At 39.0% G+C, this 21,961-nt stretch overlaps 1 protein-coding gene across 1 annotated transcript in view; it reads left to right on the top strand.

Annotated features, from left to right (window-relative positions):
• Positions 1-20,016, top strand: part of SMAD9 (SMAD family member 9) — a 62,509-nt gene extending 42,493 nt beyond the window's left edge. The window contains exons 4-6 of the mRNA XM_049778808.1: positions 2,696-2,917; positions 12,506-12,762; positions 18,743-20,016. Coding sequence (XP_049634765.1) covers positions 2,696-2,917; positions 12,506-12,762; positions 18,743-18,886 — 623 coding nt within the window. The 3' untranslated portion in view covers positions 18,887-20,016. The remainder of the gene's footprint in view (positions 1-2,695; positions 2,918-12,505; positions 12,763-18,742) is intronic.
• Positions 20,017-21,961: the final 1,945 nt, after the last annotated feature.

The following is a 21,961-nucleotide window of genomic DNA, read 5'->3' as shown; positions in this document are numbered from 1 at the left end:
GAAGGATCATGGTTCGATCCCTGGCATCCCATATGATCCCCCCAAGCCAGGGGCAATTTCTGAGTGCTTATCCAGGAGTAACCCCTGAGCATCAAACGGGTGTGGCCCAAAAAACCAAAAAAAAAAAACAAAAAAAACAAAAAAAAACTCATGGAAGGTACGAGTGTCTGCTCCTGTGAGAAAGGGCAAGTCAAAGCTGTTGCTTAATTGCAAATACTTAGACCTCTAATGTGGATCTACAATGGGTTTAATGAAGAAATTCACACATACCTTCGGAGGGTGAGAGAAATAATACCTGGAGAGAAAAATTCCTGAAGTCCTACATAAATTCATTTGGTGCCAGTTGTTATGCTGTTGTAATTTGTCTGATTTCTGTAATCTGTTCATCTATTTATGTTTTTAAGTCTCCCAATTGTAAGTATTCCCTTGGGCTGCCAAGAGGAGAATTAAAAGATTGATATGAAGTGTTCCTATACTTCCTACACTTCTTGCCTGGGAGACATCTGACCCAGAGGCCTGTGAAATCTTGTGACCAGGCCTGGTACATGAAGAAATAGACAACGACTGCTCCTTGCTCACAGTGGAATGTGAGCCAACAAGTGGCATTACAAATATCCAAATGACCCTTTGAAGAACAAAGGTTCTTCACCCCTGCTGTGACAAATAACTTTTGAACTGTGGGGCAAATGAAGTTTTACTCCTATTCTCCCCAGTTAGTCTGTCTTTTCCTTTTGAACTCTCAACAGTATAGCTAGTGTTTTACCATAGGCATCGACTGTTAAATTGGTCACTCTGTAATTTATAATTTCTATTTACGATATTTAGCTATTACTCATTTTTTGATTGTTATATTTCTGGTATAGAGCCTGAAACCGCAGTTGGCCATTGAGTTAAATGAATTACTGCATGACTTTTACTTATGTCTTATAATAAGCTAAGCCAATCTTCTTGTCTTTACTGTTCATAATTTTCAGCACCTGGAAATCCTGTGTGTGAATGGAGACTTGATTCTCTAGACCTGCACTGGGTTCTGACATGCCAATACCCTGGCCAATACCAAGTACTGCTGAGGCCACAGTTCCAGGAAGCACAGTGATTATATCTCAGAGGGAGTTCTGCCAGTGAAGGACATTCCACAAGTCACATAATAACCACTCCTGTGTCTGCTTCATAAATGCATATTTTAATGCACATAGGAACATGCTTTAGATTGTACTGTTCAAGTAAAAAAAAGATAATCAATATCAAGGCAGAAAGTGTGAATGGAGCAAAGAAAGAATTCAGAACCTTAATTTGTTACTGGAAATTTTTAACTTTGAAACTTGTTAACTTTTGGGGCATCAAATACATGTTCGTGGATTTTTTTTAATGAAAGTGCTTTTTTTTTTTTTCTTCTAAATACTTCAGTACTTGGGCTGGTAAGATAATACAAGGTTATGGCACTTCCCTTGCATGTGGCCAAGCCTGGTTTAATTCCAGCACTGCATATGCTCCTGAGTGCTGCTAGTGGTGATCCCTGAATGCAGAGATAGGAGCAAGCCTTTGAGCACCACCAGATGTGGCCCCCAAACCGACAAAAATAATTAAGATACTTTGGTACCATAACCAAGTATTCCAGTTATACAAAAGAACGAATGTGATTTTATGTGTAAATCTCTATTGTTCATAAGTACTTATAAGACATATCTTGTTTTTTTTTTTTTACCTCTTTTAGTGTGTGTGTGTGTGTGTGTGTGTGTGTGTGTGTGTGTGTGTAAGATGACCTGGGTTTCAGGCATGCCTGGCTGTGGTGCTTGCATACTTTAGTTGTGTTAATCATCAGAGAACATAATCAAGTTGTGGTACTTGTACCGTTTGCCTTGGTGCTCGTTGATGTTTGCATTGCTTTGGTTGTGTGTTCTTATGCCCGCCAGAATTCACACTCAGTTGAGGTGCTTGACAGGGGTGCTGTGGTGTTGACCTTCATGCTTGCCAGATGGCATGCTATTTATATATCTCTTTCCTTTCAGTGCTTGACAAGGGTTGCACCCTTTTTTTTTCAAGTATTTTTATACATCTGGCTTTGTTGTGGTTCTGGTCACTTGTAGTACCAGGGATCACAGAAGAAGATTCAGGCTCAAATAATGGAGCGGCCCAGGACCACACCTGACACATGTGGTCTTCATAGCTTTGAACTTTTAACCATATTCTCGCAAAGCAACTGCTCTAAATCCCTGTACTATTCTTCCAGGACCTCTCGTTTTGCTTTGTTTTTAATTTAATATTTAAAAAATCATACCTTAATTATTACTTATTATTTTAGTTCCTTCGAAAAGGGTATTCTTTTCCCCGGGCTGTAGTTTGGCACAGGTGTTGGAGTATGCTTTCTTTCATATGTAAACAGGTGACCTGCCAGCTTCCTTTGTGATTTCATAGCAGTGATGAAGATTACAGACCTCTATTTATATCATTTGCCTGATAAAACAAACTAATCTTATATGTGCCAATGCATCTACAAGGACCATCACCTCTCTGCGCTCACCAGAGGCCATAATCCCTCACAGTTTCCATTAAAACAATAGGTTTAAAAAGAGCACAGTGCCGCAGCCTTGGTCTTGCAGCCAGGACAGCCCTGGTCCAAGTTTTCTGATGGGATCATAAGATGGGCAGCATAGACCTGATGCTATAATGCACTGTCTGGTTCATTGTCTTTCAGACTTCCGGCCTGTTTGCTATGAGGAGCCACAACATTGGTGCTCAGTCGCCTACTATGAACTGAACAACAGAGTCGGGGAGACGTTCCAGGCTTCCGCCCGAAGTGTGCTTATAGATGGATTCACGGACCCTTCAAATAATAGGAACAGATTCTGTCTCGGACTGCTTTCTAATGTAAACAGAAACTCCACCATAGAAAACACCAGGAGACACATAGGAAAGGGTAAAAAGCAAATGTGTCTTTCCTTTGCAGGGGTGTCCGAGCTAGCACCTGAAAGTGGAACTAGACCAGGTACTTGGGCAGCCTTTTCTGATGGGCCATCCAAAGGCTCAGAATTTTCTGGGGCCACTGTGGGAGAAAGCCTCAGAAAGTGTTTTGGCACCGTACTCTTTCTAGCTCATAAGTTAGCAGAGTGGCTCCTGGTTGGTGGCAGAAGGTGGAGTGTGAAAGCACAGACAACAGAGTGGGAAAGCTGAGACCTGGATGACCTTATTGAACAGAAGCATTAGAACGAGCCAGGGCCAGAGTAAAGAGGGTACTGTAGTAGCTTTGGAGGTAACTTACAAGATATAGTTGCAGCGATAAAATAAGTTGGAAACTAGAATATCAGATATAGAATGTGAAGGGGCAGAATCTAGTTTTGACTTATGAGTTAGAATTGTGGTTCTGATTAGACTTTGTTCCAAATGAAAGTCATTTCAAAGCTCTACTTTTCTATTTGGAAATCATCCTAAAACCCTCTGTTCAAAAACAGGAGAACTTGTACTGGATTGAATATTAGGTCAGTGCACAAACATCAGGAAATAATCTTGATTTGGGGGAATGATTGTGGGGAGGAGGTTGGGTCACATCCTCTTCTGTGCTCACTCCTAGTGGTGCTGGGGTACATACAATGCTGGGATCCAATCAGAATCAGCTGCATTGCAAGGCAAGCACCCTATCTGTACTATGACTCTAACCCAATTGTTGCTTTTTCCGTGTGTACTATATGTTGGAAACTCTTTGTCTTTTTTTCTTACAGATGTTTATAATTCCCTGAGGCTCAATGTAATTCTCTGGGCAATGCCCTTTTTCTGAATAGTTTTGTAAGGAAAACATCAAATTTGATCAAACTTAGTTTCAAAGTAAATCACTGTAAAATGTCACTACTTTACCATTTTATTTTATTGTATTATTTTATGATCATGGCATACCAGAGTATGGGATAGGTACTTTCAATCTACTTTGAAAATTTTTCAAACATTTCCCTATAAGGTGCAAATTAAAAGGCAGAAGGGTCCTCCACTTTAAGAGAGGGGATAAATAGGGACCAGAGATAGAGCCGGGGTACAAATCCTTGTACTAATCATTTGGATGACTGTGTATGAGCTCCTGAGCTGTCTGACCTTTAGCACTCTCTTCTATAATATGGAACAAGGAGGATATAACAGGATACAATTAGAAAAATACCCAGTCATGGGGCCGAAAAGATAGCATTGAGGTAAGATTTTTGCCTTGCATGCAGAAGGTCGGTGGTTCAAATCTCGGCATCCCATATGGTTTCCCGATCGTGCCAGGAGCGATTTCTGAGAATAGAGCCAGGAGTAACCCCTGAGCGCTGCTAGGTGTGACCCAAAAACCAAAAAAACAAAACAAAAAAAAAAAAAAAAAACAACAAATCAGTTTTATATGGCACTGGTCCTCAAATAAATGAGGTGATCATTGGGATTGCTAGTTTTCACAGAAGAACATAGGTAAACTTTATATTACTAGAATGCACTGTTGTAGACGCAATCCCAGAGATACTGACTCTGAGATTGAAGTGATAACCCCTGAAATGCTAGTGCTAACTGGCAAATGGCTCTTTAAATGGCTCTTTGACTAGTGAAGTCAAAGTGACAAGTTTGATTTCCTTTGCACCAGTTCACTGTGGCAGAGTTACAAATAAAGGTTTTAAACTAGAGCCACCAGTCACACCTAACAGTGCATCCCTTTGAATGGAAGGCAGAGTGAAAGAGCTTGGTGAGTCAGTACAGACCATTACACTAGAGAAAATACAGCTCCAAGCACACGTGTGTGGACAATGGGACAGCAGTAACCTGCTGAGGAAGGGACAGGGCTCATCATTCATTAGAACAAAAAGACTGTTTTGTATCTTTGACCCTTAAATTCCTACAGTTTAACCTCAGTATCAGAAAGGGATCCTTTTTCAGAGCAACAAAGCAAGGATTCAGGATGTAAAACCCTTGGTCTTGGATTTCAAAACTCAGTTTATGAAGCACTGGGTTCTTAAGGGAAGAAAAGGGGGTCCTGGAAGTGATGCAGGGATAGGGCACACCAAGATATGCTCTGGTGGCTGAGGTGTTGCCTTTGTGGTAGCTGCTCTGAGCTATCAGGCTGATTAATGTCTCAAAGAAACTTTAAAATAAAAACAAAAGGGGATCCTTAAAAGAGACAGTAAGATCCACAGCCCCTCCATTTAAATCTATGTAGCCAGTTCATAATGCTGAGCTAAAGCAGTGAAACCAGCATTTCTCAACTCTTCCAGACCCTGGTGCCTCTGACCTCATTCCCGTCTGTATTTTCCACTTTCTTTTCTTCCTCTGGGCCCCCTCACACAAAGGTCTCATAACCAAAGATCCCTAGACTCCTTCACTATTTTATTTTATTTCATCTTCTTTTGTGGTCTCCCAAGCAGTGCTCAGCAATGCAAGAGGAATGTGTGGTGACAAGGACTGAATAGGGCAAGGGCCTTAACCCCTGTATCAGATCTCTTACATATATAGTTTTAGACAACACCTTTAATATTATAGTTCTATCTTGGACTTCAGGGGTGTTAAGAAGTTTAATGCAGAGTAATCTGCAAATCCTCTCAGAAAACAGCAACACATTGTCAAACAGAAGCACAGAGTCTCATAGAAATCTTTTTGTTTGTTTGTTTTGTTTTTAGACCACACCTGGTGGCGCTCAGGGGTGACCCCTGGGCCTGTCCTCAGAAATCACTCCTGGCAGTCTCAGGGGACCATATGAGATGCCAAGGATCAAACTCAGGTCAGCTGCATGCAAGGCAATGCCCTACCCTTTGTGCTATTGCTCCAGCCCATAGAAATCATTTTAAAGTAAACCCTACCTGAAAATTTTGTTAAAACTTCAGACAACATAAATGTATTTATATTTATTTATTTCTCTCGAGATAACAAATGCTTCCCTCTCTGGGGGTAAAGATGACGTGGCCAGCGAGATAGTACAAAGGATAAGGCACCTTGTACATGGCTATTCTGGACTCAAGTCCCAGCACTCTATATGGTCCCTTGTGCTCCAACAAAAGTGATCCCTGAGCACAGAGCCAGGGGTAAGCTCTGAGGTGACAAAATGAGACAAAAATACAAACAAAAAAAGAAAGTACATTACATCACGCCTTTTCCTTTCCTGAACTCCTAGAGTACTTGTAAATGCCTGAGTTAGGATTATGTTTCAAAGAGATGCATGACTTAGTCTAATCATTAATCAGACTAAAATCATTTTGGTCCTCTGATTTGTTTTGTAATGTAACCCTCATAAAAAGCCTGTGTCATGTTCTTAGCATGAAATTTCAATTGAAATAAGGCTGCCACGATCCTTGGTATGTATGTTTGTGTGTTTATTTGTATCTGGGCTATACCTGCCCTTACTCAGGGACTACTTTCTGCTCCCAAGAATTGTTTTAGGGCTGCTCTCAGTGTCGTTTGTGGAAGTATGTGGTTTCGGGGACTATATTTAGGCCTCTTGCAAGCAAAGCATGTACCTCAGCACACTGAGCTATTGCTCTGGCTTGTGAGCATTTTTCTTTCACTATGTTACATTTGTCCTCTATAATATCAGATTTTCCCTTACTGGAATAAAGATGTGTGTGATAATTTCTTCAGTAACTTCAATTATTGCACTTACTGAAGCAAATCAGAATATTCCTGAAAATAATAATCTTATGTCACAAGTCACTACATTTCTTACAGATTTTTTTCATATTTTTATGGATACATTTCTTGTATATCTTAAATTTTGCAGAATTATGGTAATTCTTCTAGTTTTTTGGGAAGAGTTGGTTTTTGGGCCACACTTGGTGACACTCAGGAGTTACTCTTGGCTTGGAGGACCATATGGGAAACCAGGGGATCAAACTGCAGTCAGTTCTAGGTTAGCTGCATGCAAGGCAAATGTCCTACTGCTATGCCATTGCTCTGGTCCCAGATCTTCTAGTTTTTTTTTTTTTTTTTTTTTTTTTTTGGTTTTTGGGCCACACCCGGTAACACTCAGGGGTTACTCCTGGCTATGTGCTCAGAAGTTGCTCCTGGCTTGGGGGACCATATGGGACACCGGGGGATCGAACCGCGGTCCGTCCAAGGCTAGCGCAGGCAAGGCAGGCACCTTACCTTTAGCACCATCGCCCGGCCCCGATCTTCTAGTTTTAATAAATGAATGTGTTTAATTTTTTAGTTCCCTCTATAGAAAGGTCTGTATTATAACTTGCTTTTTTAATTTTGTTTTGAGGCCACACCTGGTAGCGCTCAGGGCTTTCTCCTGGATCTGCACTCAAAATTACTCCTGGCAGGCTTGGAAGACCATATGAGATGCTGGGTGGGTTCTGTACAATTGCCCCTACATGCTGTGCTATCACTCTGGCTCCAACATAACTTGCCTTTTGAAAACTCCTGTTAAATTTATTTTACTTGGTATAATTTGAAGAAGGGGATGATAAGCCAAGCAATGTTACTCCAGAGTCACACCACATCTGTGCTCATGTAGTAGGCCATTCTTAGGGAATATGCATTGCTGGGAAATGTATTGGGGTTGGATACATGTCAGGAAAGTGACTTAAGCCTTGTATGATCTATCTCTTTTGTCTTAGAATGCCTTTTTCTTTATGCTTTTGAACATATAATAAGTCTTCTCATCTCTATAAAGTAATTCCAGTAAAAGATTTTACCACAGAATGCCATACTATCAGGGCCATCAAACATGATGTTGCAGAATACTTCATATGAGAAAAAATAATCACTATAAACATTAATGAAAGAAATTAAAATATTATTTTGTTTTGGGGCCATACCTGGAGATTCTCAGGACTTTGCATTGAGAATTTTTATGTTTTTTACTCTCTAATCACTTCTGGCAGAGTCTGGGGACCATATGGGACTACAGGAATCAAACCTTGGTCTGTTGCGAGCAAGGCAAGCTTCCTACCCACTGTACTATCGCTTAGGTTCAAAATAATAAAATTCTGTAGAGTAAAACCCCAGGTTTTTAAGAACACACATAAAGGCAAAAAATGAAATATAATTTAAGAAATAATTGATTGTTTTGGACCCATGAATTTGAGGTTGGTTTCTACTCTTCGCATCTCTCTATGCTCTAAATATCTGCTGTGGGCCTCTTTTTTTGCTCATGTGAGATGGTGTGGAATAGTGTGTGTAAGGACAGCAGTGTGTGTGGAGTGAGGTGCCAAGGTGTATATACCCCAGCCTGCAATTTATCTTGCAACTGCCCAGAGTATTAATGAATAAGAGAGAAGTTGCTGCCACCTGCTGCATAAGACTTGTAATAACCATTACAAATCTCCGTGGTATGAGGCACAAGCAGGCCCTGCATTGTGCCTCTCAATCTAGCTTTGTGAAGGTTCACCTTGCCAAGATCTCTGCTGCACGTCTGAAATACGTACATTTCTATTTTGATTTTTTATCACACCCAGCGATACTCAGGGGTTATTCATTGCTCTACACTCAGGAATTAATCTTGATAGGCTCCGGGGACTATCTGTGGTGCAGGGGAACAGAACCTGGGTAAGCCATGTGCAAGGAAAGGGCTCTACACACTGTACTATTGCTCCTGCCTATAAAATTAAAGAAACATTTGAAAAGACATTTACAAAAACAATTTTGAGAACATTTTTATTAAAATAATCTAGAGATATTTTTCAGCAAATATTTCTGTTTTAATTTAACATCCTAATTAATCTCCCTTCTGTCCAATCTTTTCTCCATAATATTTTTTACTTAAAACTACCTAAGAAGGCATCTGGGAATTCAACCTGATTCAGTCAACCTAAATGTCTCTGGTTCAAATTAACCACAATATCAGATTCCAGACTCTCCAATCTCATAAAGAGATGGATGCAGTCACACCAAATGGAAAGCCCAGATAAAGGAAGGTATAGCACTCCACAAAATATATTTCAAGGTGTGGGGTGAACTTGCCTTTGGGTTTCCTTTATCAACTTAAGTTGTGTCATTTGTGGACATTTGTTTTTACTGTTCAGTGTTCTCAGTGATCATGAATCCCATACATGATGTAAAACTACTCTTCAAGCCTACCTACTAAAGGTAGAATTAAAAATAATACCAAGCAGGGCCAGAGCAATAGTGTAAGTTGTAGGGCGTTTGCCTTGCATGAGTTAACGTAGGACAGACTGCGGTTCAATCCCCTGACATCCCATATGGTCCCCCAAGCCAGGAGCGATTTCTGAGTGCATAGCCAGGAGTAACCCCCAGAACGTCACAGTGTTGGCCCAAAAAACTAAAAAAAAAAAAATCCCCCAAAAAACAAAACAAAAAACAAACAAACTAACTAACAAAACAACAAGCAATGAAGGGTGTGGCCCAGCAACAAAACTATTTGCTTGTTGGCTTATCTGTGTATGTGGCTGTCTCCAGCCCACAGCAGTCCCAATTCACCACGGGGGTCAGTTCTGTCCTGGTCTTGGTCTCTGAGCCACAGCAGCTCCCTGGGTTTGCCCTGTTGTCTCTGCAACTAATCTCTGCTCAGTTGCTAAACCACTGCCCAGTCGGCTCTCTCCACTCTGTCAAGTCCATTGTGATTACAGATAAAACTTGAACAGGATTGAAACGCATAAAGTCTTGAGTCAGATAACAATAACAAATAAAAAAAATTATTGAAGCACTAATTTGCAAAGTTACTCATGATTGAGTTTCAGGGATAAAAATGTTCATCAGCCCCACTTCTTCCAATGTCTATTTCTTCCACAAAAGTCTTTACCCACCAACCTGCTCTATGACAGGCATTCCCACATCTTTATACACTGTGGTTTACAATACTGTTACTGACAAGATCCATGCATATAACTATACCACCTTCCAGAATCTTTTGTTTTTGTTTTTGTTTTTTTGGGTCATACCCGGTGACGCTCAGTGGTTACTCCTGGCTCTACACTCAGAAATCATCTGTGGCAGGCTGAGGGGACCATATGGGATGCCGGGATTCGAACCACCGTCCTTCTGCATGCAGGGCAAATGCCTTACCTCCATGCTATCTCGCAGGCTCCTCACCTCCCAGAATCTTACCCCCTCCAGAGTGACCACTTACCTCCACCATTGTCATAGTGTGTCATGTGTGGCTCCCTTCCCTTCCCCAGTGTGATACTTCCTACTGGAGACCCATTCTCAAGTTCTTTATTTCTACTGCCTTGGGCATATATTTTTCTCCTATTTTTCATCTTTATAGAGAGTGATGATTTTGTGTCATCCCTCTCCCTCTAAAACTTTACTTCACAATCTTTGATCTATAAGCAAATTGCATAATTTCTTCTTTTCTTATAGCCACATCTTTATTATATTGCATATGTGTAACCATAGTTTATTAAACAGTCATTTTGGGGGGACATCTGAGTTTTTCTTACTTTGACTATTGCTAATAGTTACAGCAATGCACGTTGGAGTGAAAAATGTCTGTTCCACAACAAGATAATAAAACTCTTATCCTACATAATAGGTTCCGGGACAATTATACATTTGAAGGTCATTTCATTTAAGTACACTATTTTTTTTACTTATTATAATTTAGTTAATCTTATTATTTTGTGGTGTTGATGTACAAATATATACTTTTTTCTGCTGTCCCTCATTTGATTTATTAATAAAAAGATTTTTATAGGGTCTACCACTGGCTGAAAGGTAGCGTCAAATAGAATTCAGTTCAGTTTGGCATTACCAGATAGAGCACATGCAGTGCCTGGGATTGAACTCAGGGCCTCATACATGCTAAGCATGTGCTCTGTTGCTTGATCTGTCTCCCAGACCCTCTTTTATGTTTTTTTTTTAAACTGCAAGAACTAAAGCAGGCCTTTATTTGGTAGTTCATTGGCAACCTGCTTACACCTGTCTTCCCCCCAGTATCTCTGTACAATCAAGTAACCGTTCCCATCCCATTATAATTAGTCTTCCTACTTGTCACGGCCTGGACCTAACTTCATATTAGACCCAATGTCAGACCAAAGGCATTTGGGAGAGTGATTAATGGAGAGGAGAACAAAGGGAGAGGAAATGGAGATAGGGGAACTAGTCTGATTTAGGCAACCAGAGGGGGACATATCCTGAGCTGAATATTAAGCAGGCCTAGGACTTTTTGACTCTCATAGTTCTTTTCAATGTTTTTGTCTAAATATCTACTGAAATTTTATTCTGAGAGTGCATTAAAAGAAAGATGTTGTAAGGAAACAATACAGATGGACAGATAATGTGGCAGACAACATAGAGTTGCCTAGAATGCTACATTGAACCTTCTAACTCAAAAATGATTACTAAAAGCAGTTTTAGAAATGGGTAAAAGGACCTGGAAGTCTATATGCCCTATCCAAAATTTTTTGTTTTTATTTTGAGGAAAGCAAAAATTGACTACTCTGACTGTGTTCAAGGTCCATCATAGCAGTATTGTGCTATGATCATGTGGACATTTCAAACTGGAAGGTTTTATTTTTTGCTGAAATGTTGGAGGAGAAATGCTCTAAGAGCACTCAAATTGATCTTTATTTTATCTATTCTCCGTACCTTCCTAGAAATCTGTGTTGATATTTAGACCTAGAAATTTTGTTCTTATTGTTGTTGTTGATATTTTGTTTTACTGGACCACACCTGGCAGTGCTCAGGGGTTATTCCTGCCTCTGCATTCAGAAATCGCTCCTTGAAGGTTCAGAGGACCATATGAAATGCCAGGTATTAAACTTGGGTCTGTCCTGGGTCAGAAGTGTGCAAGGCAAAAACTCTACGGTTGTACTATCACTCTAGCCCCAAATATTTCAAAAGAATCTAGTAACATTCATTGGGATGAAAATTGCTGTAAAAAGCAGCATTCTCAGAATATTAAAAAAGAAAAAATGTTTTGCCTTTAAACTCCAAGAATGTGAGATAATGTAGCACTAACTATATTTTGAATGTGTCTTATATCTGAAAGGGTGGTAAAATTTTTACTGTTATTATATGTAAGTGGAAAAAAAAGGCATTATTCATCTGTAATAGTAAGCATTAAGTTCTGAAATAAATAGGCCTCTTTAAGGTATTTGTTTAGAAAAGGGATTTATAGTTGACAAAAACAATGTACAGTTCATTTCCTATATTTTCTGATGTGTTCAACATATGCACTTACGTGACATTTTTACTGTTGTCTGCATCCAATTCTTATTTTTATGTCTGTATCTTAAGGATAATTGATGGTTCTACACTAGATGTTTATTCTGCATCTAATATTCTGAGACCTTATCTTTGAAATGAATAACATGAGTAGGAGAGAGCCTTGGAAGGAATAATACTTGCAGACTCTAATTGTTCTTGGCCAGGATTGTCGAAATGTGTTGCAGTCCACTTTCCAGTGGAAAAACAGAGAGTAGAATGAAAATCCCAGCTGGCATTTGGATCTCATGCCTTTCTAATGTCTGATGAGTGCTATTACACCTCACAGTAGAGAGTGGAGAGTCAGGTCTCTTGAAGTGACAGGAACCAGCAGGTAGGGAATGGCGTTACAGCTAAGCTAAGTGCAGTGTCTGAAGGTTTTGCCCTTGCCTTGTAGGTGTGCATTTGTACTACGTCGGGGGAGAGGTCTATGCTGAATGTGTGAGCGACAGCAGCATCTTTGTGCAGAGCCGAAACTGCAACTACCAACATGGCTTCCACCCAGCCACTGTCTGCAAGATTCCCAGTGGCTGCAGCCTCAAGATCTTCAACAACCAACTTTTCGCCCAGCTGCTGGCTCAGTCCGTTCACCATGGCTTTGAAGTCGTGTATGAGTTGACTAAGATGTGTACCATCCGCATGAGTTTTGTGAAGGTAAGGAGTGTTTGATATTGGATTATAGTGGGGAAAACGAAAGACAACATGAAACCAAATAGCCCTTTGCAGTTGATATAACTGATTTCCAACCAGTTCAAGACAGTTCTGGGAGAATTTTATTGGTAGGAGGAGCTCTTTGAGTATTGCAGAAAACCAAGTGAGGCAAATTACCTTATTTCTTTAATGCAACAGGTAAAGTGACTAATAAATTCATAGAATTTTATACCATTAGACTTTTCCACATCTCATATTGCCAAACATAATAATATTCATGGGTTCACCTAGAATTAAATGACTATCTTAGTGTACATATAGGAAAATGAAGAAAATAATATTCACAAAAAGATAAAAGTTAGAGTACTGATTATAGCACAAAATAGTAAGTATTAAGAATTTTGAAACATGGCATGTATGTTTAATTTGAGAGAGAGGTGGCTGTTTGTTCTTGAGTACTTATTACACAAATATTATATCTCAGTGTCTGGAGCAATAGCACAGCAGTAGGGCATTTGCCTTGCATGTGGCTAACCTGGGATGGACCTGGTTTGATCCCCAGCATTCCTAGGTTCCCCAAGCCTGCCAGGTGCAATTTCTGAGAGTAGAGCTAGGAGTAACCCCTGAGCGTTGCTGAGTGTGGCCTCTCTCCAAAAAATCAAATATTAGACCTCAAATTATATCTTTTTTAAAATAGATATAAAGTTTGAGAGTAGAGGAAGTGTTTTAGAAGAAATAAAATCACTATATTTGAATTTTAAGGCTGAAGATATGTTTTATCATTGTTAAATCATTTCTGCATTAGCACTTGCAAATATTCTTATGTTTTAAAATTGGAGCTTGTATATAAAAGTATCTGTGTATCTGTTAACAGTGGACATGTTGGTCTGACTTTTCCGGATTTTCTCAAGGTAAAATTTATTTATCTTAAGAAAGACAGACCCTCATATCAGTGGAATAGGCTTGAGTTCTCAGACAATGTTCCCCAGACATACAATCACCTTATTTTTGACAAAAGAGCAAGAAATCCTAAGTGGAGCAGGGAAAACCTCTTCAACAAGTGGTGCTTGCAGAACTGGTTAGCCACTTGCAAAAAAGCGAACATAGACCCCCAGTTAACATCATTTACGAAGGTAAGATCCAAATGGATTAAAGACCTTGATATCAGACCTGATACCATAAGGTATATAGAACAACACGTCGGCAAAACACTCCATGACATTGAGACTAAAGGCATCTTCAAGGAGGAAACTGCTCTTGCCAAACAAGTGGAAGCAGAGATTAACAAATGGGAATACATTAAGCTGAGAAACTTCTGCATCTCAAAAGAAATAGTGCCCAGGATACAAGAGCCACTCACCATGTGGGAGAAACTATTCACCCAACACCCATCAGATAAGGGGCTAATATCCAAAATATACAGGGCACTGACAGAACTTTAAAAAAAAACATCTAATCCCATCAAAAAGTGGGGAGAAGAAATGAATAGACACTTTGATAAAAAAGAAATACAAATGGCCAAAAGGCACATGAAAAAATGCTCCTCCTCACTAATCATCAGGGAGATGCAAATCAAAACAACTATGAGATACCATCTCACACCACAGAGATTAGCATACATCACAAACAATGAGAACAATCAGTGCTGGTGGGGATGTGGAGAGAAAGGAACTCTTATCCACTGCTAGTGGGAATGCCCTCTAGTCCTACCTCTATGGAAAGCGATTTGGAGATTCCTCCAAAGTCTGGAAATTGAGCTCCCATTCGACCCAGCTATTCCACTCCTAGGGATAGACCCTAAGAACACAAGAATACAACACAAAAACCCCTTCCTCACACCTATATTTATTGCAGCACTATTCACAATAGCCAGGCTCTGGAAACAACCAAGATGCCCTTCAACAGACAAATGGCTAAAGAAACTGTGGTACATATACACAATGGAATATTATGCAGCCATCAGGAGAGATGAAGTCATGAAATTTTCCTATACATGGATGTACATGGAATCTATCATGCTGAGTGAAATAAGTCAGAGTGAGGGAGGGAGAGAGAGAGAGGGAGAGAGAGAGAGGGAAAGAGGGAGAGAGAGAGAGAGAGAGAGAGAGAGAGAGAGAGAGAGAGAGAGAGAGAGAGAGAGAGAGAGAGAGAGAGAGAATAGTCTCACTCATGTACGGGTTTTAAGAAAAATAAACTTCATTTTTGCAACAATCCTCAGAGACAATGAGAGGAGGGCTGAAACTTCCAGCTCACTTTCTGAAACTCACCCCAAAGAGTGGTGAGTGCAGTTATAGAAATAACTACACAGAAAACTACCATAATCATGTGAATGAATGAGGGAACTGGAAAGCCTGTCTGGAGTTCAGGTGGGGGTGGGGTGGGATGGAGGGAGATTTGGGACATTGGTGGTGGGAATGTTGCACTGGTGAAGGGGGTGTTCTTTACATGACTGAAACCTAATCACAATCATATTTGTAATCAAGATGTTTAAATAAAGAAAAATAAATTGAGGTTACTTTTCAAAACGGAAAATTTTTTCCATAAAATAATTATCCTGGTTTTCTGTGTTCAGATTGTTTGTAATTTTATTATTTTTGAAAAAAAAATTATTTTGTTTTTGGGCTATATCCAGCAATGGTCAAGCTAATTGAGGAATTACTCAGGAATTACTCCTGACAGTGCTTGGGGGACCGTATGGTGCTGGAGATTTAACTCTGATCAGCCTGCTGTACTATTGCTCCAGCTGTTTGTAACTTTAATAATTCTTTTTTTTTAAATGAACACTATAATTTCCAGTTTTAATAAGGCTTTCTCCTTTTCCTAATTTTTATTATAACACTGTGATTTACACAGTTGTTCATAAGACAGTCATTTCAGACATTAAATGTTCAAACACCAATCCCACCACCACTGGCCTTCCCTTCACCAGAGTCCCTAGTTTTCCATTCACCACCATGCCTGCCTCTTTGTAGGCACAAACAAATTTATTTCCTATTGTTTGTTACAACGCAGATTATAAAAAATTTTACAAAAAATTAACAAGGGTCAATTTGAAATGATTACTAAAATGTTACTAAAGTCAGTGTCAGGATTTAGTAGGCTGTGGTTAGAGCTCCTTGAGCCTTCTGTGTTATTGATTAGGCTGACTGAACTTGGTAGATTACTATGTAACTTTCCCTTCAGATTTTCATGATCCTACTGGGCTGACACTACTATAAAATATTAAAGTATTCAGAATATATTGATCTGAAACAAATTTGGTGGCATGGCAATTTGATATGGTTAAGTCGAGGAGCTGAACCATTTCTGCCGAGGGTGTAAAGTCTGGCATTGTTCATGCATAAAGGAAAATCTGTCCCCTCCTTTCTGAGAATGCCACAGAGGTATCAGCCTGAAAAGTATCAGCACCCATTGTTTTCTTTCAGTATGTGAAGGAGGAACTCAGCTCTGCTAGGAAATTATTGGTGGTAAGATGAGCCTGCTGAAAAAAAAGGCTTCTTGAAACTATTTTCTTTCATGATGACAAGCAGGTTTATTCAAATGTATTATCAAACTTTCAAAGCATTTTTATAATGTAGAGCAATTAATAAATATGTGGACATCTTTTCACATTCTTTGATGTTTGAGAGCTAGCAGATGGCATTACATTTCTACTAATGATCAATCATTTCAATCATTTGCATTGTCCAGTCTGTTTATAAATTAAGATAAATGTCAGGATTTCAGAAGTAATTATTTTAATGTAATATAAACTTGCACTGAAATCTCATTTTCCCAAGATCAGATAGTATCAGATAGTGTGAAATATTTATATTTTTACCCATTTTTTAAAATCTACTCCTGATGGTGTATAGGGGTTACTCTTTTCTGGCTCTGTGCTCAGAAACTACTCCTGGGAGGCTCAGGAGACCATATTAAGATGCTGGGAATCCAACCCAGGTCAGCTGCATGCAAGGCAAATGCCTTACCCACTGTGTTATTGCTCCAGCCTCTATTTTTAGCTTTTAAAAAATTACTTTTACTATGGATTTTATAATAACTATGTACAAAATTTACTGTATCCACCACCACCACCAAAGTGCCCATGACCCTGCACCACTATGTCACCTCTGGTCCAGTATTTCTGGGAGATATCAGTTCATAGAAAAAAATTACTATTATTTCAAGACTTAGAAATAAATCCTTAGCAAATAGAGATAATTAATTCAAAAGAAATATGGACATTTTCATTACAAGAAAAAAATTGTGAGGCCGTAGTGGTGGCATAAGTGATAAGATGTCTGCCTTGCCTGAGCTAGCCTAGGACGGACCGCGGTTCGATTCCCCCAGCATCCCATATGGTCCCACAAGCCAGGAGCAATTTCTGAGTGCATAGCCAGGCATAACCCCTGAGCATCACTGGGTGTGTCCCAAAAACAAACAAAAAGAAAAATAAATTATAGATGTATCAGTTGATATATGTTAAATGAAACTAGAAGAATTAATGCAAGTAAAATAATGTAAATATTTCATTAATCTTTTATATTGATATAATAATATTTAGAATACATTGGACTAAATAAAACACATCATCAGGGCATTAGAATATAAAAATGTAAGCCCAGGATGTTGTTTAGTGGTAACACACTTGCTTTGAATGTGTGATGCTCTGAGTTCTATTACCACATTTTCACACAATTTTTCTCACAGATGAAAAAAAATATAAGTCTAAGGGATGATTAAACACTCAGGGAAGGGGACGGAGAGATGGCATGGAGGTAGGGTGTTTGCCTTGCATTCAGAAGGACGGTGGCTCAAATCCCAGCATCCCGTATGGTCTCCTGAGCTTGCTAGGAGCGATTTGTGAGCATAGAGCCAGGAATAACCCCTGAGTGCTGCCGGGTGTGACCCAAAAACCAAAAACTAAAAACCAAAAACAAAACAAAACAAAAACAAAAAAAAACAACACTCAGGGATATTCTTGGGGAGTGGTTGACCCAATCATTTCTAAGGTCTCTTTTCCCTCTGATCGTTACTGATCCTTACTGATCCTTACTAGCTAGTAAACCTTGTGCCTGACAGATATCATTCCAAGCATGGGGGTTGTCCATAATGACTCTAGGGTCTCTGCCTTCTGCAAATCTTGCCTTCTGTTATGTAAAGCAGATGTAAAAAGAGGTTGAAGTAAAGAAAGAGCTAGAATTGGGAAAGGGAATAGGAGTGCTGGGTGGGGTGATGAAAAGTTAAGGTGATGGGTTATTCAGGTTCTGCCATTGGAGAAGAGACACTACAAACACTTAAAGGAGATAATAGAGTCAGTATAAAAATATATGCAGGCGGGGCCAGGGACATAGCTCAGTGGGTAGGGCATTTACCGACCTGGGTTCAATCATTGGCATTCCATATGGCCCCCTAAGCACCACCAGGAATGGCCCCTGAGCACAGAGCCAAGAGTAACCCTGACTGCCACCAGGTGTGGCCCCAAAACAAATAAAGAATATCTGAGGGGAGAGCAGCAGAGGCCTTGGGAAGAGCAGGAGTCTGCTTGAGGATTTGTAGAGGTAGATGGGCCAATGTGGATGGAACATGCTAGTAAGAGGAGGTAAATTGGGAGCAAGAACTCAAATTGGTGCTTTATGCATCACTATATAGATTTGATTTTTGTGTGTATGTGTATTTTTGTTTGTTTGGTTTGGGGCCACACCCAACCAACAGTGCTCAGGAGTTACTTTTGGTTTTGCACTCAGAAATTACTCCTGGCTGGTTTGGGGAATGGAATGAGATGCTGGAGATTAAACCTGGCTTGGCCACTTCAAGGCAAACACACTATATAGTATGTACTATGTCTCCCACCCCAGCAATTCTGTTGGGGTCTGTCCTGTACCTGCTGCTGTCTCTCAGGTCCAAGAGCAGCTCTGGTGCATGGCCAGCACTGTCTCCACAATCTGATTGTAACATCTGGACAATCTGGACAATCACTTTGGACTTTGTTCTTGCTTTCCAGGGCTGGGGAGCTGAGTATCATCGCCAAGATGTCACAAGCACCCCATGCTGGATTGAGATTCATCTTCATGGACCCCTGCAGTGGTTGGACAAAGTTCTGACACAAATGGGTTCACCACACAACCCCATTTCTTCTGTGTCCTAACAGTCAGGCCTTGTCTACATTTCTGTAGAATTGTTGCTATCGCGGCTCATGTTATTTTTGATTTGCAGCTAACTGAAGTTTATCAGTTCATATCGTATGTGCTCTTCCTATTTTTATCACCATTCCCTTACTACTTCCTTGTTAACCCCATGCCAGGACGATTCAGTTAGATAAGCAGAATTGGGGGGGCTTATGCTATCCTAAGAAGTAGTTTTTCTTCATAGGAAGTAATAAATAAAAGGTAGCCCTGGATAAACAGTGTTTGAAGGTAATTGGCAAAATAAAAGCACCTTTAATTAGTCATGACATGAGAAGAATACGGTTGTGGCCTACCAGAAATATATTAAACTATAGCAAATACCAGGTACTAGCAGCACTAAAACTGCACTTTCAGACAAAACAAAGCAATCAAAGCTCATATAATTTTAATGATCTTCCTTTTAGTGCCATGGCTGGGAAAAATAAGCTTGTACTGTTATTTTTGTAAATATGCCACATACACTTTATTTTATTTCTGAAACTGAATTACCCATCACTGTACTATTAGGCTGATATTAATGGTACATGTTCAACCATTTTAAACTGTGATTGGAGAAGAAAGAAACTGTGAAGTAGAGCCATATGGCCTTATGATCTATCACTATTAATAAGTCTAGGGTCCAGAGCAATAGTTCAACAGGAAGGGTAATTGCTATGAATGCAGCTGACCCAGGTTTGATCCTTGGCATCCCATATGGTCTCTGGAGCATCAAAGAAGTGATTCCTGAATGCAGAGCCAGAAGTAAACTCCAGCAACGTCGGCCCAAAAACAAAATAAAATTAAAAAAAGCCAATATGACAAGATAAAACATGAAAATAGTGAAACAAACTATATTCTCAAATTATAAGACAAGGGCAGAACTTGTCCAAGACTTATCTGGGAGACTGCTGCTTTCCATGCAGGAAACAGTTTTGTATGCTCTGGTTATTCATGTGGGGCTGTCCTGCAGACTCTGAGTCAGCTCTTAGACTTCTGAGAAAGCAGATGAGAAGGGTGGCAAGCAGCACCCTGTGTTTACTTAAATCTTTTCACATTCCCACATTAAATGTCTCTCTCTAAGGGTGCACCTCTCACCATTTTTTTTTTTTTTTTTTTTGCCATTTGGCAAATATCAACTACTTACAGATTACTGAAACAATAATGAAGTCTTTGACATTTGCTGGGATCAAATATATGAATTATTTAACATACTGTCTCTTGTGATGAAATTATTGACTGAGTAAATCTGGTAGCCTTTTAGGTAGCTAAAGTCTCCTATCTGGAAATAACTTCCAAAATAAAATGAAAATGTTTTCATGAACCCTTAAAATATCTGGGGGGAACAGTGATACTGAATGATAGAATTTTTAACCATATATATATATAATACGTATGTATGTGTATACAATATACATATATATTATGTGACTATGTATACAATATTAAAAATATGTACTTTTTACCTTTGGATGATAAGGAGAAAATTCTCCAAATTTCTAGGTACTTATAGATATATCCATGCATATGGATATAGATAATAGATCTTGGTACATATATAAAACATGTGTGTACAGATATGTATTCCCACCCACTTAACATTGCATTGCTTAGAAAAATATTTCACACTCTCTTAAAATATGTATAATTAAGATGATAATTATGCTTGTAGCAGACGGTACTTCGCTTGGTTAAGCAATTCCCTCATCTGTACTTTCTGTCTTGACTTTCTAGCATTAGTGTGCACAATAGTTGTTTCTCATTAAGTTGTATTCACGGTAGAAGTGATTATGTGGAAAAATAATATGTGTGAGTACTACTGGCACCTCTTGTAAAGGCTAGTGCCATAGAAACTTTCATATACTCAATAGAAAATGAATAATTGCATTTTACATTAAGACAAAGTAATTAATTTAGTGTCCAGCAAACCCTCTAGCTTATTGGTTCATCCAGTATGTTTTGGGCAACTATATATACGGGTACAATGGTAGGTACTATGGAATCCAGAATAAACAGGAACTAGGTTTAACCCTCTGCTGGGGAGAGTTTAATAGTGAATCATTTTGTTTCAGACTTTCCAAACAAATCAGACATGTGATTTCTTTGGTTTGAAGAAAACATTTCTTAATTATCTGCATTTTGAAGCTTATTTTCTTTCTTTTCTAAGCAATCAGGTAAAGAAAGATGAAGGTTTTTAGAATAAATACCATTTTTATTCTATGTATCAGACTATTTTATTATTTTCTTCTCCTTCCCTAATTTCCATCTTCTATTTTTTGGAAAACTCATTTATATGATCAGCATATACACAAGTTTTTTTTGCTTCAGAGACTAATATCCTTCTTGGTCTTTCCACAAGTGGTCAAAATTATCTGGTCGTCTTATATCTGTATTAAATTAATTAGAACTATTTATAAATGCTATTTTTTAAAAAAATAAAGTGTGTGCATCTTTTAGAAGTCAAAACAGAATATTCAAATGAACTAAACTGTGTCTTTGAAAAAATAAATGAATAGGCTGGAGAGATAATGCAACAGACAGGGCATTTGCCTTACATGCAGTTAACCAGGTTTTGGTCCCTGACACCTCATATGGTCTCCAGAACCCTGAGCACAGAGCCAGGAATAAGCTCTGAGTACCACGAGGTTTGGCCCGGAAAACTAACTAAATAAATGATTGAAATAATATATGTATTATAACCAGTCACATAACGCAAAGGCTTTATTAAAATGTTTGTGAAATTCAGAACTAGAATTGAATAGACATTAGCTCTTTAGTCAGTGCAACATAGCCATATTTTAATCACATTTAAAATTTTCTGCAGACAAAAATTGTCAAAAGTTTTACAGAATATTTTCATTTCAAACTTCTAAATGTACTCATTTAGATTCTTTGAATCTCCTTCAAAAATGTCACAGCAGCATTTTTTAATAGAGTGATGAGCAGAGTGGGCAAGCTAGCTCTTTAAGTGTATCAGCAATGGTAATTGTATCTAAGATTGCCATGGACAGGGGTCCTGCAATAGAAAATAAAAAACATTTTGGCTTGTTCACAAAATC

This window comes from Suncus etruscus, chromosome 8 (assembly GCF_024139225.1).
Source record: "Suncus etruscus isolate mSunEtr1 chromosome 8, mSunEtr1.pri.cur, whole genome shotgun sequence".
Classification (NCBI taxonomy): Eukaryota; Metazoa; Chordata; class Mammalia; order Eulipotyphla; family Soricidae; genus Suncus; species Suncus etruscus.
The sequence above is the reverse complement of the archived record's forward strand: the minus strand, read 5'-3'. Positions and strand labels throughout refer to the sequence as shown.